Source organism: Notamacropus eugenii, chromosome 3 (genome assembly GCF_028372415.1).
Source record: "Notamacropus eugenii isolate mMacEug1 chromosome 3, mMacEug1.pri_v2, whole genome shotgun sequence".
Lineage (NCBI taxonomy): Eukaryota > Metazoa > Chordata > Mammalia > Diprotodontia > Macropodidae > Notamacropus > Notamacropus eugenii.
In genome coordinates, this window is record NC_092874.1 from 56,512,385 (window position 1) to 56,528,291 (window position 15,907).

A 15,907-nucleotide genomic window follows, 5' to 3' on the forward strand; every position below is an offset into this window, starting at 1 on the left:
AAAAAAAAAAAAAAGAGGGAAGGAGAGGGAGAAAGAGGGAATGAGAGAGAAAGAAACAGAAATTTCTACAATACAATTTATTTCTCTAAATCAATTACTACCACCTAGTGTTAAGATTAAAAACTGCATTAGCTATTGCTTCGTAATTCTAAATAAAATATGACCATAAAATAGAGAACCAGGCACTCCTCACAACCTCTAAATCCTTTATAAAACAGGAGTCATGTAAAAGAGATAAAACAGTTTTAGCTACATCCAAAGTCTAGTTAGTTAGATACTAACCACAAAACAATCCAAGGAGCTAACAATAGAGAAAGGCAATCCCTAACTCCTAATGCACTTGCTCAGCATTTTCTCCTCATTGTCTATCAGGACCTTAAAGGGTTGCATAAGTGGAATTTCAACAGAACAACTTTTAACCATCCTCTCACTCCCAGTGCTGTGGAAAACCAAAAGACAGAAGCTTGTTCTAGCAGGGAGGACAGTGAGGCCATGCTGTGTTGTAGGTCAACTAGAGAAATGAGGATCAGAGGGAACTGGGGCAGGATGTGTGTGTGTGTGGGGGGGGGGGGGGGCGGCACTCCAGTAAACTAGAGGGCAAGAGCCTAGCATCCAGCATGGGTCAGTACTGTTCCCCCAAAATCACTTGGCCCAGGGACTGGGATTGGTAGAGAAAGGAAAGATGTAAACAAGCATTTATTAAGTCCCCATTATGTGCCAGGTACTGCGCTAAATGCTTTACAAATCTAATCTAATTTGATCCTCATAACCACCGAAGGAGGTAGCTTCTATCATTATCCCCTTTTCACATTTGAAGAAACTAAGACAGAAAAGTTAAGTAATTGGATCAGTGTCACACAGTTATCAAGTGTCTGAGGCCAAATGTGAACTCAGGTCTTCCTGACTCCAGGCCTAGTGCTCTGTGAACTAAATCACCTAGCTGCGAGAAGCAGAGCCAGCTTTCAGTTCCAGATATCAGAAAAAACACATTCAAAGTGGAAGGAGGCAGAAAGTGAGCAATGGGGAAAAAAAAAAAAAAGCAAAAAAACACAAAACTTGATTACCAAAGATCTCAGGAGGAAGAAACTCAGTTAAAGATCTTTAGCATAAGAAGATAAACCAACTGGGAAGCTACTAAAAACAGAAAGGAATATGGTCTCCAACAAATCCAGTCATTTACGAATAAACATTGCAAGACAAAGGAAAAGGAATCAGCACTGACCCTGTGGAGAGAGCCACAGTTACATGTTCCTGAATGGCTTAAAAGAGAAAAAAGAATTGTGAAAGCAAAATTTATGGACTGGACAACAGAAATAATTAGCAGGACAAAAAAAATTTGCATCCACAGAAGCAAGTCTCATCAAAGAAACAAAAGACAGAATAACTGATTGGGAATGCAAAGAGAAGCAAAAAAAAAAAAATCAATAACCTTAAAAGTACATGATTCCTATGCAAGCAAAACATTCATCTCAAAGCAGGATGTGAAGACAACTTAAGAATTAGAGGTGGCCCAGAGAAACAAGAAATCATCCTTTTATACATGCAGCCACCATGAGACGCTGCAGCAACCTATTTACACACAGGAAAATCTTGGCTATCTGAAATCCTCTAGGAACTGAGTTATTCTGGAAAGTCAGGTTTTCTAGGGAGACGTACGTCTGAATCCACCTCAGGCACTTGCCATTATGTAACCCTATGCAAGTCACTTAATTACTCTTAGCTTTAGTTCTCCATCTGTAAAATGAGGATTATACAGCACCTACCTGACACCCACACGTGTCTGTGTGTGTTTGTGTGTGTTTGTGTGTGTACGTATGTATAGAATTGTTCCTGTGATTGGACTCCAAGAGGACCATGACATCAAGAAGACGACATGCAGTTGACTTTGAGTTGAGTGAGGGAGGTCTGTGCAAGGTTACCAGCCTCACTTTCTCCTTCAGTCATCTGGGTTCAGTGGTCATATATTCACAGGGAAGACTGGAGATGGCCCAGGATGAAATGGGAGACCCTGGCCCTTTTAGGCTAAGGTCTTAACAGATTATCACTTTGAGTGAGATACACCCTCTTTAAGTAGTTACTCAAGGGGATGGCCTTAAAAAAATACTGGGAGGGGAAGAGCCCCAGGGTTCCAGGGTAAAAGAAAAACAGTTACCATTTAGTATTTACATTCACTCAGTGCTAGGAAGGTGGGACCTGTTGTCCAATCTATGAGTTCCAGAGTGAATTGGGCTTAAGGTTGATTTAGTATGTGCCAGAAGGGCGAGACTTAAATGCAGTTCTTCCTGGTTATAACTATTGTTCCTGTTGTCATTCAGTTGTGTCCAACTCTCCATGACCCCATTTGGAATTTTCTGGGCAAAGATACCGAAGGGGTTTGCCATTTCTTTCTTCAGTTCATTTTACAGATGAGGACACTTAGGCAAACAGGGTGAAGTGACTCGCCCAGGGTCACACAGTAAGTGTCTGAGGATGGATTTGAACTCGGGTCTTCCTGACTCCAAGTCCAAAGCTCCATACAGTGTACCACCTAGCTGCCCTCAAAACAAAGTCAGGTGCAAGTCATGTCATCATTTCTCTGATGGTGTCTTTTCAGCAACGAAGGACAAACAACAGAATCCTAGTTATAAGGTCAGCTTTTAGTGCACTATGTGGCACTGCCCTGTCCTCTGTGTGTGAGCGTGATGTATAAGCTATCATTTTTTAAATTTTAAAAGTTTACATGTGTGAGCTATTATTGTTGTTATACCTTCCTGTCAGAGTACAATGGTACAAAACTGAACCTTTTCTTGGTGACTCAGAACATTATTATGAACCAATTATTCCTGTTTCAATATTTCTTAAATCAGCCTTCGGAAGTGTGGAAGCTTAATTGATTACCAAATTGGGCCAGTGGCTGGGGTTAAAACTGTGATAGCTCCAGACTGCTGGGCAGAGATCTCTGTCTTACTTGCATAATTTTTCTGGCTCTTTTCTTGCTAACACTCAAAAGGATAAAAAGCAACCAGTAAAACAATAGTAAGATTGATTATGACAAAATTATTTAAATTGCTTTAAATTAAACATAAGCTGGGAAAAATCAGCATCATAAAGTAGGATTTTTCTTAAAAAAAAACAAAACAAACCCTCCAAAACTGGGGTGAATGGAACAGTACTCAAATGAGGCAATGCCCCAAATGAGGCCTATCTTTATCTTAATAGCTTGCTTCCCATTACTCATACCACATTTTAATTTATGAGACTTCTGAGAGAAAAACAAATATGCATCTGAATCATCTATGTTACTTATTAGGTCTATTCATGTACACTCCATAACAGGACTGAGAGTTTGAAAGCTCACAGAAAATGTCATGATTCCTCATTTTCATTAACCCTTGACACCAATTCACTCACCACCGGCACCAAGTCTCTTCTGAAATTAGCATATCTACAATATATTGAAGAACATGAGCATAAGAAAAAAAACCCAATACTCTGTCATATGTAGGCAAAATAATGCCCTGAACATTAGCATTTCACAATAACACGATGAAAACATACCACCTGATGTTTAAAACCTTTCTATAATGCTGTTTATCCAAACACCCTACAAAACTGATGTTTTTGCCTTATGTGACATAATGGAACAAATCAGCACTGCTGGGTTTCCTCTACCTATACTGTAATTCTCTCCCTTGCTTTCATCAGTTCCCATAGATCCCCTTGAACTCCAATCCCCCATTACACCAATTTCCAGTTGGACATCTTCAACAAAGCATCTTGAACTCAATATGTATAAAAAGGAACTAATGTTTCCCCTAAAATCCAACTTCCTCCAGACTTCTCTATTTCTACTGTAGTCATCACCATTTTTCAGTGGCTTGAGTTTGTATTCTTGCAGCAATCTTTGGCTATTTTCTCTCCACCCTCCTATTGCTGCTCATCATTTGCCAAAACTTGTTAATTTTATCTCCGTAACTTATCTCACAATAATCCCCCTCTTTCCATGCACAGGAGCATCATGTTAGTTCAGGTCCTCATCAAATCTCACCCAGACTACTACAATAAATAGACTCTCTGTTTCCAGTCTCTCCCCAGTCAAATTAATTCTCCACAAAGATGTCAAATTGATATTCCTCAGTCACAGGTCTGACTGTATCACCTCATCACTCAAAATGATCAAAAGTTCCCTAATGTCTCTAGAAAAAAAATTCAAATTCCATAGCCTGGCATCCCAATTTTTTCTCAATCTATCTTCCACCTACTTTTTAGGCTTATATCCTATTCTTCCAAGTCATTCATCCTCCCTTCTAGTCCAGGGAGGTGACTGGTTCATGGACAGGACATTTTAGCTCCCACATCTATGCACTGGACAAGTAGCTCTTTATATCTTGAATTAATTTTCTCCTCAATTCTGGGTCATGGAGTCTCTAGGTTCTTTTAAAGTGGAGCTCAGGTTGACAATTTCTTTAAAGTCTTTAGTGATATCATCTAATTACTAGCACTCTCTGACTCTTGCAAATACTTAGTATTTATTTGTAGACATGTTATATTCTCCCTAAATACCTTCCTCCCCCTTCATATGCAAGTTCCTTGTAAGCAGGGATCATTTCATTTTTTGTATTTGTATTCTTAGCACAATATCTTACAAAAGTAAATGCTTAAAAATACTGCCGAATTGAACTGAGGAAAAGAAAGACAAATGAGAGAAACTGGCACAGAACTCATGGCTCTAAAGTTAACAATTTACTTTTAATTATTCTGGTTAAATGTGTAGATTGGCTATTGCTGGTGGGAATTTACATGAAGGGGATGTATCCATAAGGTCAACTAATTATATCTTCTTCAGCATACTATGAATCTCTTAACGATGAATAATATCTTCTTCCTCCATAGAGGTCTGCCACTCTGATGAACAAAGATTTCTAATCATATATTTCTGATATGATGATATACAGAGATGGAAAGCATCTAATTTCCAGTATAGTAAATGAGAGAGGTGGTTACAGACTCAAAGGAATGAGTCCTTTTACTACCAAATAAGAGAAAAAGGAGAGAGTGGAGCCACGATGGCAGAGTAGAAGGTTGGAACTGTTTTAGTTCTACCCCCATAGCCCATAAAATACTTGTAAAAAATAACTCCAAACAAATTCTGGAGCAGCAGAAGCCACAAAACGACAGAGTGAAAGAGATGTCCAGCCCAAGATAACCTGGAAGGCTGACAGGAAAGGTCTATCATATATCTTACATCAGCCAGAAAGAACAATTCAAGTATTGTAGAAATACAATCAGAATAACACAAGATCTAGCAGCTTCTACATTAAAAGATCGAAGGACTGGGAATATGATATTCCAGAAGTCAAAGGAACTAGGATTAAAACCAAGAATCACCTACCCAGCAAAACTGAGTATAATACTTCAGGGGAAAAAATGGTCATTCAATTCAATGAAATAGAGGACTTTCAAGCATTCTTGATGAAAAGATGAGAGCTGAACAGAAAACATGACTTTCAAACACAAGAATCAAGAGAAGCATGAAAAGGTATACAGGAAAGAGAAATCATAAGGGACTTACTAAAGGTGAACTGTTTACATTCCTACATGGAAAGACAATATTTGTAACTTGAGACTTTTCTCAGTATTTGAGTAGTTGGAAGGATTATATACACATATATGTATATAATAATGCAGCACAGCCAATAATATACACATACATGAAATAGAGGACTTTCAAGCATTCTTGATGAAAAGATGAAAGCTGAACAGAAAATGTGACTTTCAAACACAAGAATCAAGAGAAGCATGAAAAGGTATACAGGAAAGAGAAATCATAAGGGACTTACTAAAGGTGAACTGTTTACATTCCTACATGGAAAGACAATATTTGTAACTTGAGACTTTTCTCAGTATTTGAGTAGTTGGAAGGATTATATACACATATATGTATATAATAATGCAGCACAGCCAATAATATACATATACATGAAATAGAGGACTTTCAAGCATTCTTGATGAAAAGATGAAAGCTGAACAGAAAATGTGACTTTCAAACACAAGAATCAAGAGAAGCATGAAAAGGTATACAGGAAAGAGAAATCATAAGGGACTTACTAAAGGTGAACTGTTTACATTCCTACATGGAAAGACAATATTTGTAACTTGAGACTTTTCTCAGTATTTGAGTAGTTGGAAGGATTATATACACATATATGTATATAATAATGCAGCACAGCCAATAATATACACATACATGAAATAGAGGACTTTCAAGCATTCTTGATGAAAAGATGAAAGCTGAACAGAAAATGTGACTTTCAAACACAAGAATCAAGAGAAGCATGAAATGGTATACAGGAAAGAGAAATCATAAGGGACTTACTAAAGGTGAACTGTTTACATTCCTACATGGAAAGACAATATTTGTAACTTGAGACTTTTCTCAGTATTTGAGTAGTTGGAAGGATTATATACACATATATGTATATAATAATGCAGCATAGCCAATAATATACATATATGGGGACACAGGGTGAGTTGAATAGGAAGGGATGCTATCTAAAAAAATAAAATTAAGGGGTGAGAGAGGAATATATTGGGAGGAGAAAGGGAGAAATGAAATGGGGCAAATTATGTCTCGTAAAAGAGGCAAAAAAAAAGCTTTTTCAATGGAGGGGAAGAGTGGGAAAGTGAGAGGGAAAAAGTCAAACTTACTCTTATCACATTTGGCTTAAGGAAGGAATAACATGCACACTCAATTTAGTGATGAAAATCTATCTTACTCTACAGGAAAGGAGGGAACAAGAGGATAAGTAGGATGTGGGGAGGATGACAGAAGGGAGGGCAAATGGGAGGGAGTAATTAGAAGTAAATACTTTTGGGGAGGGACAAGGTCAAAAGAGAGAATAGAATAAATGGAAGGCAGGATACGATGGAGGGAAATATAGTTAGTCTTTCACAACATGACTTTTATGGAAGTCTTTTGCATAACTACATATGTACAACCTATATTGAATTGCTTGCCTTCTCAGTGGGGATGTGTGGGGAAGGAGGGAGAGAGAAGTTGGAGCTCAAAGTTTTAGAAACAAATGTTGAGAATTGTTTTTGCATACAACTGGGAAATAAGAAATGCAAGTAATGGGGTACAGAAATCTATCTACAAGAAAAGAGAGAAGATGAGGATAAGGAAAGGAAGGGATGTGACAGAAGAAGGGAAAATTGGGGGAAGGAGTCGTCAAAATGCAGTGTCTTGGGGCGGGGGAGGGGAGAGATGGGGAGAAAATTTAGTACTCAAAATCTTGTGGAAATGAATGTTGAAAAACTAAAAATAAATTAATTTTATAAAAGAGAGAAAAAGTAGTTGATAGAATAGTAGAAAGAAAAATGAATTGATTATCAAGAAAATCAGAATCTCTTCCCAGTTCTGCCAGTAACTAATTGAATGACCCTGAGCAAGTAAGTCATTTTAACCTCCCTGGGCTTCGGTTCAGGCAAGAAGCCTGAATATGATGATCCTGAAGGACTCTTTCTAGCTCTAGAATCAGGTGATTTTAGGATTTCAGGTAGAAGGGACAATGTGTTTCTGTGGTTTTCTCCATAAAACTGTTCTCTCAGCTACCTGGAACTAAAGCATTTCTAACACATACTTGTAATGTCCTGTTGTTTTTTTTTTAAATCACATTTATGGCAAAAATGTTTAAAAAATGAATCATTTCATCATTTTAAACGCAGCTATTGTTGTTCGGCTTTATTCTTATAGAAAGCCATGATTTAATTGAAGCTTCATTTTATGAAAGGTAGCCCAGAACTGTGGCAAAGACTGTCCCACTTTCTCATGCATTCTTAGGTGGTTCTTTTAAAAAGGCAAGTCTCTTCTATTTCTAGCTGTGGTCAAATGAAAAATTGTCTTTTCCTGGGTAGATGGACTGATTAAAAGATTTCACATAGAAGTTATATTCATTGTCTTATTTCTACAACACGTAAAAAAGTAAATAGGGGGAAAAATTGTAAAGATTTCTCAGATTAAATGATCAGATTTATTATGAGGCATATCCTAAAAATTTTAAAGTAGCAAAAACATTAACTTACAAAGAATAGGACATAGGTATTCCAAAAACTGTGGATATTTATAATGGTTATCTATGTACTTCTGTTTATAAAAGAAAAATTCAGTAGCTTCTCTTAGTTTTTTTTTTTTATAATTTTAATTTAAGAAAATTAGGTAGATTATAAGTACCTCTGACCCTGTAAAGGATTCTACTATTGGGACATTCTTGTCCTCTACAAGGTAATGGAAAGCTAGAAAACAGACAGAAAAAATAATCAATTTACACTAGACAAAAATTACACAATCAGAAAAAAAGTTACAAATAACAAAAAATGTACTTACTCATTCCTGAGCACTCTCTATCTCCATCCCATACATTAGAAACAGCATGCCCAGTTAGTAGAAGGTTAATTAAACTTTGGCTATTTAACATAAAAAAAACCTACAATTAATAAACAAAAACCCAGCAGCAAACAACTATTTGTTTTAAATAAATTATTTCAAAGGCACATAACACTTAACTTGGATTAAATTCTTTGCAATGAATTTTGCTAGGTGGAGTGAAGGTGGAGAGAAGAACTCTTAATTCCAAAATTTTTCATTTCTATGTCACCTGATTATTAAAAATCAACACTGATAACTTTACAATGTATACTGTCCTCTATATTCTATATAAATTTAAGACCTTTACAAAAGAGAGTATGTTCAAGTGAAGAGAATGTGGAACTGATAATATTTAATATTAAGTCCACTTATTTTCATTACTGAATTTTCAGATTATCTAGAAAGAATAACTAAAGTTCCTAGCTTTCTATTTTTGATAGCATATGTGTTGAAAGTTCACCCATGATGTCATGAAAATAGGCAGCTACTACTATAATACATTAAAGGACTGTAAAGGATTAATCTTTTTGCTCTGTTCTCTTTCCACATCTCTCAAAAATCATTCTGCATAAAGGAAACAGAATAAAGTGAAGAAAGAATTAGTAAAATAGTAAAGATGAAAGAGATGAGATGAAGTTGCTACTGATTTCCATCTTTAAGAAGGGGTAAAATTTATTTGGAAAATAAAGAAAATATTCATCTATGAAATAGAAACAAAACAGAATTTTAAATATCACCAAATTTCATTTTTTAAAAGCAAAAAAAATTATTTGGTAAAATATAAGATATGGTTAATATATGAAAGAAAACTTTATTTAATACTTTATACATAAGAAAATTAAGTCATAAAAGACTTATTTTCATGTTCTTGAACAACATTTTTCCTGAAAACAGTACTACTATTAAATAGCTCCTAGTACAGTGTTTTATGTTAGGTCATGACAACATCAAGACATCTTAATTCATTACCTGCCATGTCCATATACAGGATCTATCAAAGGTTCGGTTGAATCTTCAATTTCATTTTTTATGTTTTCAATACCCTAAAGAAACCAATTATTACAATTCATTGGCATTTTTTAAAAATTAGATTAAAAGTGTTCTATACTGATCAATACCTAATATAAAATAAGCAAACAGGAAAATAAATGCCTTTTGAAGTTAAAGACACCTCAAGTAAAAAGAACGAGGAACTTTATTAGAAAGGAACACAAATCCCAACATTATCTTTTGGGGGTTTATAATAGGTTCTGTGAACTAAGAAGAAAAATTGGTTCCAACAATATATATTTCTTATGTTAAAAAAGTCAAATTAGGCCCTGATTTTAAGAAATAATAGGAAGAAAAATTAACATATTAATTTTACTGGGGTTTTTTTGGGGGGGAGGGGAATGAAATCTCAACTTGTGCTTTTATTGGTAGGGAAAATATGATGTAGAAACTGCTTCCACTGATACCACTGATACAGACTGGGAATTTAATTTGTTTGTACAGTATAAGACAGTTGCCTGGGGTCCCTGAGAGATTTAATTTGTACATGGTCACAGAGCTAGTATATATCAAGGGCAGGGCTTGAACCCAGGTCTTAAAAGCAAGTCCAGCATTACATTAATTATGACTCACAGACTCTCAGTTTATGTATCTAATATATCTACTGAAGTATACATTTGATTATGGTTTCTAAATGGGAGATACTCAAATGCCATATTTCATAAAACTTTATGTATCTAAAATGCACACTAACTGTTCTTGGCAAAAGAACTTACCCATAGTAAAAGGGAATATTTACCATTATTTACACAGTGGAGTTAAAAAAAAATGAAAGGGTTGATTATGACTCTGTATTAACACAATATTTTAAAAATGCAGTTGAATACTGTTAAAAAAAAAAAAAAGCATGCAACTTCCTAACCCACAAGTAGTCTATATTTATTTGTGCAACAAGGGAAGACACAAAATGCTTAACTTCTATAATTCCACTGGTTACAAAAAGAAACTGTTTCATATAAAGTGCTCAAATTAGCATGAAGATGTAGATAGATTAAGCTAATAGCTCTCTGCAAAAAAATGTAGTTAACAAACCAATATCAAATGTATCTTAAATATCTTCCAACACTCAAAATACTGAAGGAAGATGCAAATACAAAATAACTTTAAGGAACTTAACTGATCACCTACGATGCAGAAAAGCACATGGCAAGTACCAAATATGGAGAGAGAGATCACTGGACTGAACTGATCTGAGAAGGTTTAACATACAAAATATCACCCAAGCTTGACAGATAGGTAGAAATTAGTGGAACAAAGTTTTAGGCAGGAAAAATGTTATAAGCTCTATAAGATGGTTCTAGTAGTTAATAAAAATAGGTCAATGTGCATAGTGTAAGGGGTTTGTGTATGTGAGTTGTGAGAGGTCTGAATGAAAAAGTAAACTGAGACCAGCTTAGAAAGGGATTAAACAATGGGAAGAATCATGATAAGCTTTTGATCAAAACAGTAATTAGGAAAACCAATTTGAAGGTTGGGTACAAGATGGACTGGAGTAAAAAGAGACCTGAGGTAGGAGGAAAAAAGTGAAGTGGTAAGGAACTACTAGGATGGTGAAAGTGGGAATTAAAAGAAAGGGGCAGAAGCAAGAAATATTATGAACAAATAATCAATGGAACTTGCTGACTGGTTCAATGTCGGGTTTAAAGAAGAAAAGTAAAAAGGTTATTAAGAATCACTGTGGTTTTGACCTTATGTGATTCTGAGAATGACTGGCAGAAATAGGGTGGCTAGGAAGAGAAATTATTTCAGGGTAATGATGAGCTTTATTTAGACTTGGGAAGTTTCAGGAAATAACAGGATTTTAAGTGAAAATGATCAGTAAGAAATTAAAGATGAGGAACCAGAACTGGAGAAAGAGAAAAGAACTTGAGGTATAAACTTGGCAGTCATTCAGGTAGAAGTGATCACTGAGCCTGGACAGAAACTCAAGAGAGAATTTTCACTAAGAGGTAATGGGGAAAAGAGTCAAATGCTTTATAGAAATCAAAGAGAACAAACAATGAGAACAAGCTTCCAGATTTCGTCATTTGAAAGGCAATCTCCCCCAGAGACTTCACGGTAGTGTCTGAGGGCAGGGAAGGCTTAAAGAAAAAGTAGATGAGGATTTTTCAATATAGGATAAAGCAGAACATAGCTGTGTCTAAACTTTGAAACAAAAACATCTAAACTTTGGGACTAAATAATATTTAATTCACATTCATCTCAAAAAGTTAAAAGAGTACTCAACTGAAATAACAAAAGTCACAAGTAGTGACTTCTTAAACAAACCTTTGTGAGTATCACAGAATACAGAAAAAGTAATACTCCAAATTTGTTTGCCCACATGGAATATTGATCCCAAATAGCTTCTTTTAGTTCAGGAAAACTTTTGAACGACCTTTTGCTGAGGGGAAAAAAAAAGAAACGAACATTAGTTATTAATAAAATAGTATAAACCAACAATCAAGGAAAAGTCAGAATATTGAGATTTTAAATTGTTTTATATGTTTTAAAAACTATAACAAATAAGATATTGAGTATTAAAAAGACTCTCATACAATCCTATCCATTAGCAGAGATGAGTTGACTATTGGTTTTAGCTAATAAATAGATTTAAGTAAGACAGAAGTTTTACTCAGCAGGGATCATCGCTATATCTCTGACCTATGCATCATATAGACTGGGTAATATCTGGACTAATAACATTGCATATATATCTTACAAATATAACTTAGTAAACTACTAGCTTTATTTTGAGGCAATTAAGTAGAAAAGAATCTTGAATTTCTGATAAAAAAAATTTGCAAAGCACCATACTTGAAATGGTTAAAAAAAAAACAACAAACTTCTTTACTGGAAGTTCTCTAGAGTCATGGTATTACAGGTCTAGTTAAAAAAAAAATATGAAATAACCTGAAATATCAAAAAGTATTTATTATAGAAAGGAGGAACTAAGTCACTACTGAGCTAATTTCAAAGAAAGCGACATCTAACTTCTGATCCAAATGACATCTTAGTAAATCCTAATAAGGAAGCATGTCTACTCTTTTATCATGTAAAAGGGAGTTCAAAAAGTAGTTCTACAATGAAGTTAGGGCCATATAAATCTTTCCGTTCTCTTAGGGTAAGGACATTTGTTACTTAGCACTAATTATATTTTTCCATTTTCCCTATGGGAATAGATTGCAATGAGTAAAATAAATTTAGATATTTAATTAAGATTTTGGTAAATCTTAATATATCAGTACATCACTATTTTCTATCCCTTAAATAAAACACAATAAAAAAAATTTCCCCGAAGTATTCATTTAAAATCCACAGTCAACAGTTTCAATACTATGTTTTTTTAAGCATCTTTGCCCTTTTCATAGCATGAATGAACATCAAAAGGTAATGTGTCCATAAGATAAGCATTTTAAATGTTCCAATGTGTTACTTACTGAATTAATGAATGAAACCGCTCAAAGCCAAGCTCTTCGACAGCCAAGGCAGCTATACATAAAAGACACTTTTCAGCACTACACATGGCAAATAAATGACACAAGATACACACAGCAAGCTATAAATATTTCCAAGCTTCAAACATGTCTCCTTATTTCCTTCCCCCTCTTAAAGTTCCCAGTTTATCTTCAATTTTATTATTATATGAAGAAATAAAACATTTTGGCATTTAAATTGTGATGAAAATTAAGATATTTTTGACACAAATCACAAAATAGTTGCTTGATAATAACATTTTCTTTTGATTAAGCTAATCTGCTAGGGCTTGCAGAATAGGAAGAAATTTCAGATTACGTTTTGTCCAATTTATAATTATAAATAAATTCAGACCAGTAAATTTTTAAAATAGCCCTGTAAATTACACTTTACAATCAGCTAAAAAACTACTACTTTATAAAGAAAAGCAACTATCATCATTTTGTAAACATGATTTTTTTTAAAAAGTTAAAAATATCTAATTCAATTTAGTAAAAATATTGCTTTCAAAAATTACTTCTGATGTTTCAAATTTTGTCATCCATTGCAAAATGCCTTTTCATTACTCTTTTTCCTTTATCTTATTAAATTTTTATGTTTACATGCCTCAAATGTCTAGAAAAAGACATAGCATTCTGAGTCTATACAGGTTCAACAACTGCTTTAGATCTGTTTCCTTGCCATCATTTATACAACTTTTGAGCACTTTTGTCAATTTACTGCTTTAAATTATATCTTAAGAATATGCAAGTATATATAAAAAAACAAAATCATGAAATAAAAGGAAACAATGTCCTTAAGTGTCTCGTGTCAATGAAAATGTTTCTTTTCATTTAAAATAAAGAGGTCTTAAATTCTAGCATTTAAAAATAAATTTGAGTAACAAACAGGGTTTCTCAATAACCAGTTATGAAAATTACTACTGATTCATTCTGAATTCACAGTTTAAACCTGACCTGAAGTTACATTTGGATAACATTTTAAAATCTTGTTTTCTTTTGAAAAAAAAATACTTTAGATACTTTAATAAATAAGTAGAAGGATTCATTCATATATCGAATATCTCACTTATGATGGAAACAAGTTGTAATTGAACCTGAGACTCTAATATTGCAAACAGGTGTGCAATTACTAACAAGCCACAAGTATACATCACATAAGCCAGTGAAATTGTGTGTGTAAGCACAGAGTAAAATATGCAGTTCAGAACAAAAACCAAACAAATAGTTCGTACTAAAATGTTAAAGATTGTCCCAAATTTTCTACAAATATGACTAATTCTAGTGACTGACAATCCCAGTGATTTTTTTTGGGGTGTATATCCCATGAAAGCAAACACAAAAGAGTTAATTTAGAGTAAAGTATAAAGCAAAACAAACCCAGCTTGGCAGGCAAGAATAATGGAAAGATACTACAGAAATACAAGAAACAGAACAAAGCATAGAAGAAGGGAAATAACAGGCACAAAAAAATATTTATGATGAAATAATATTTCACATAAGTCTAGTTCACTCCTAAGAATCTAAGACAAATTTTCAAAATTTCCTGATAAAAATATAAAAACAGAAACAACTCCATATCCCCCCCAAAAAACCCTCCAAAATTTGGGAACTATTTTTAAGCATATAACACTATCTTAAATTTTAAAAAAAGAAGTATAGTTTCAATGAAATATTACATTGAGCTATAACTTTTAAAATGAAGCAGCAAATACAGGAGAATATCAATTTACTACATAGAAGACTTCAGTATGACTGCAAGTAGGCACTCATTTGAATTAGCCTCATTAAAAGAATATATCTGACTAATGGTCATATAAGGAAGTTAAATTTGAAATTCAATGAAATACTTTGAGTACCCACATATCACCTATAGCGCAAACTAAGAATACTATAATAACTACCTAAGTGATCTTTACATGTACCCTATAAAGCAATACACATAACTGTTTCAAGATAAATCATAAGTAGGTCTATTATTTTCACCGATCTAATAAACATTAAATTTTCGCTTTAACACGTATCAACTCCAAAAATAATTCAAATAATTTGAAGAGCCATCTTTCTCAACAGAAATAGGAAATTTCTTCTTTTCATTAGTTTAATAATGAAATACTTTATTGTAAATGCTCTTCAGACAAAGACACAACTAATTACAAGTTCATCAAGTTTTAATTTTAGAAGTAAAATGTGGTAAATAACCACATTAAACAGTAGTCATAATCCGAAGTAATCAGGATGGATGTCATAAAGATAAAAAATCACTTTTTAGAAATCTGGCACTCAATTTGGAGAGAGAGAGAGAGAGGAAAAGGAAGAGAGGAGAGGAACAGGGACTCAGAAATAGAAAGGGAAGGAGAGTTTCAAGTTTCTTTAGTACTTCGATTTCTTTGGCTACAAATTAGAATAGTGTAAAATGCTTAAGAGATGAAAAAATATTCTACAAAGAGATATCGAAAGCTAACTTTAGAATAAAAACAAAGTCTTGATAGCCATCAACTGACTTCTATGAGAAATTTAATATCTTGAAACAAAAATATAAAAGTGACTTCTATACCATGAGAAGATTTCATATCATAAAATTCACATATTTAGAGAATAAGCCAATTGGCTACGAAATAGAGAGAAGTACAGTCCATCTATCTTCAGGATAAAAGAAATTAACGGATAGTAAAAATACCTAAGAATTTCTTGGATTATCGGTTTAGTCACCACCCTGTATTTTGCTATACTTAAATAAAGACACTTTTAAACTTTTTTTTAGTTTGCTCTTTTAAAATCATGTGGACAAGTAATGCCAAATATTTTAAGAATCTTGGTTTTGTATAAACTAGGGAGATAAATATTACTGACATAATCTGCTAAGAAATGTCTCATGTGGAAAATTTCCCCTCACTTTACTCTAGGAAAAATCTAAAAAACACAGAGGTTTTTCTTTTTTTAATGGAGTAAAGTATAGTAGGGATTTTGCTATAGATTATCTTAATTTTCCCTTTTG

At 33.8% G+C, this 15,907-nt stretch overlaps 1 protein-coding gene across 4 annotated transcripts in view; it reads right to left on the reverse strand.

Annotated features, from left to right (window-relative positions):
- The window catches only part of MINDY3 (MINDY lysine 48 deubiquitinase 3), a 98,628-nt gene that overhangs the window by 67,576 nt on the left and 15,145 nt on the right, over positions 1-15,907 (reverse strand). For 2 of the 4 annotated variants that reach the window (XM_072651616.1, XM_072651617.1), the window contains 4 exons: positions 12,874-12,925; positions 11,723-11,837; positions 9,374-9,447; positions 8,363-8,442 (listed from right to left, as the gene is read on the reverse strand). In XM_072651616.1, coding sequence (XP_072507717.1) covers positions 8,363-8,442; positions 9,374-9,447; positions 11,723-11,837; positions 12,874-12,925 — 321 coding nt within the window. Of the gene's footprint in view, positions 1-8,362; positions 8,443-9,373; positions 9,448-11,722; positions 11,838-12,873; positions 12,952-15,907 lie in introns of all 4 variants that reach the window. The other 2 variants (XM_072651618.1, XM_072651619.1) reach the window with 2 other exon arrangements.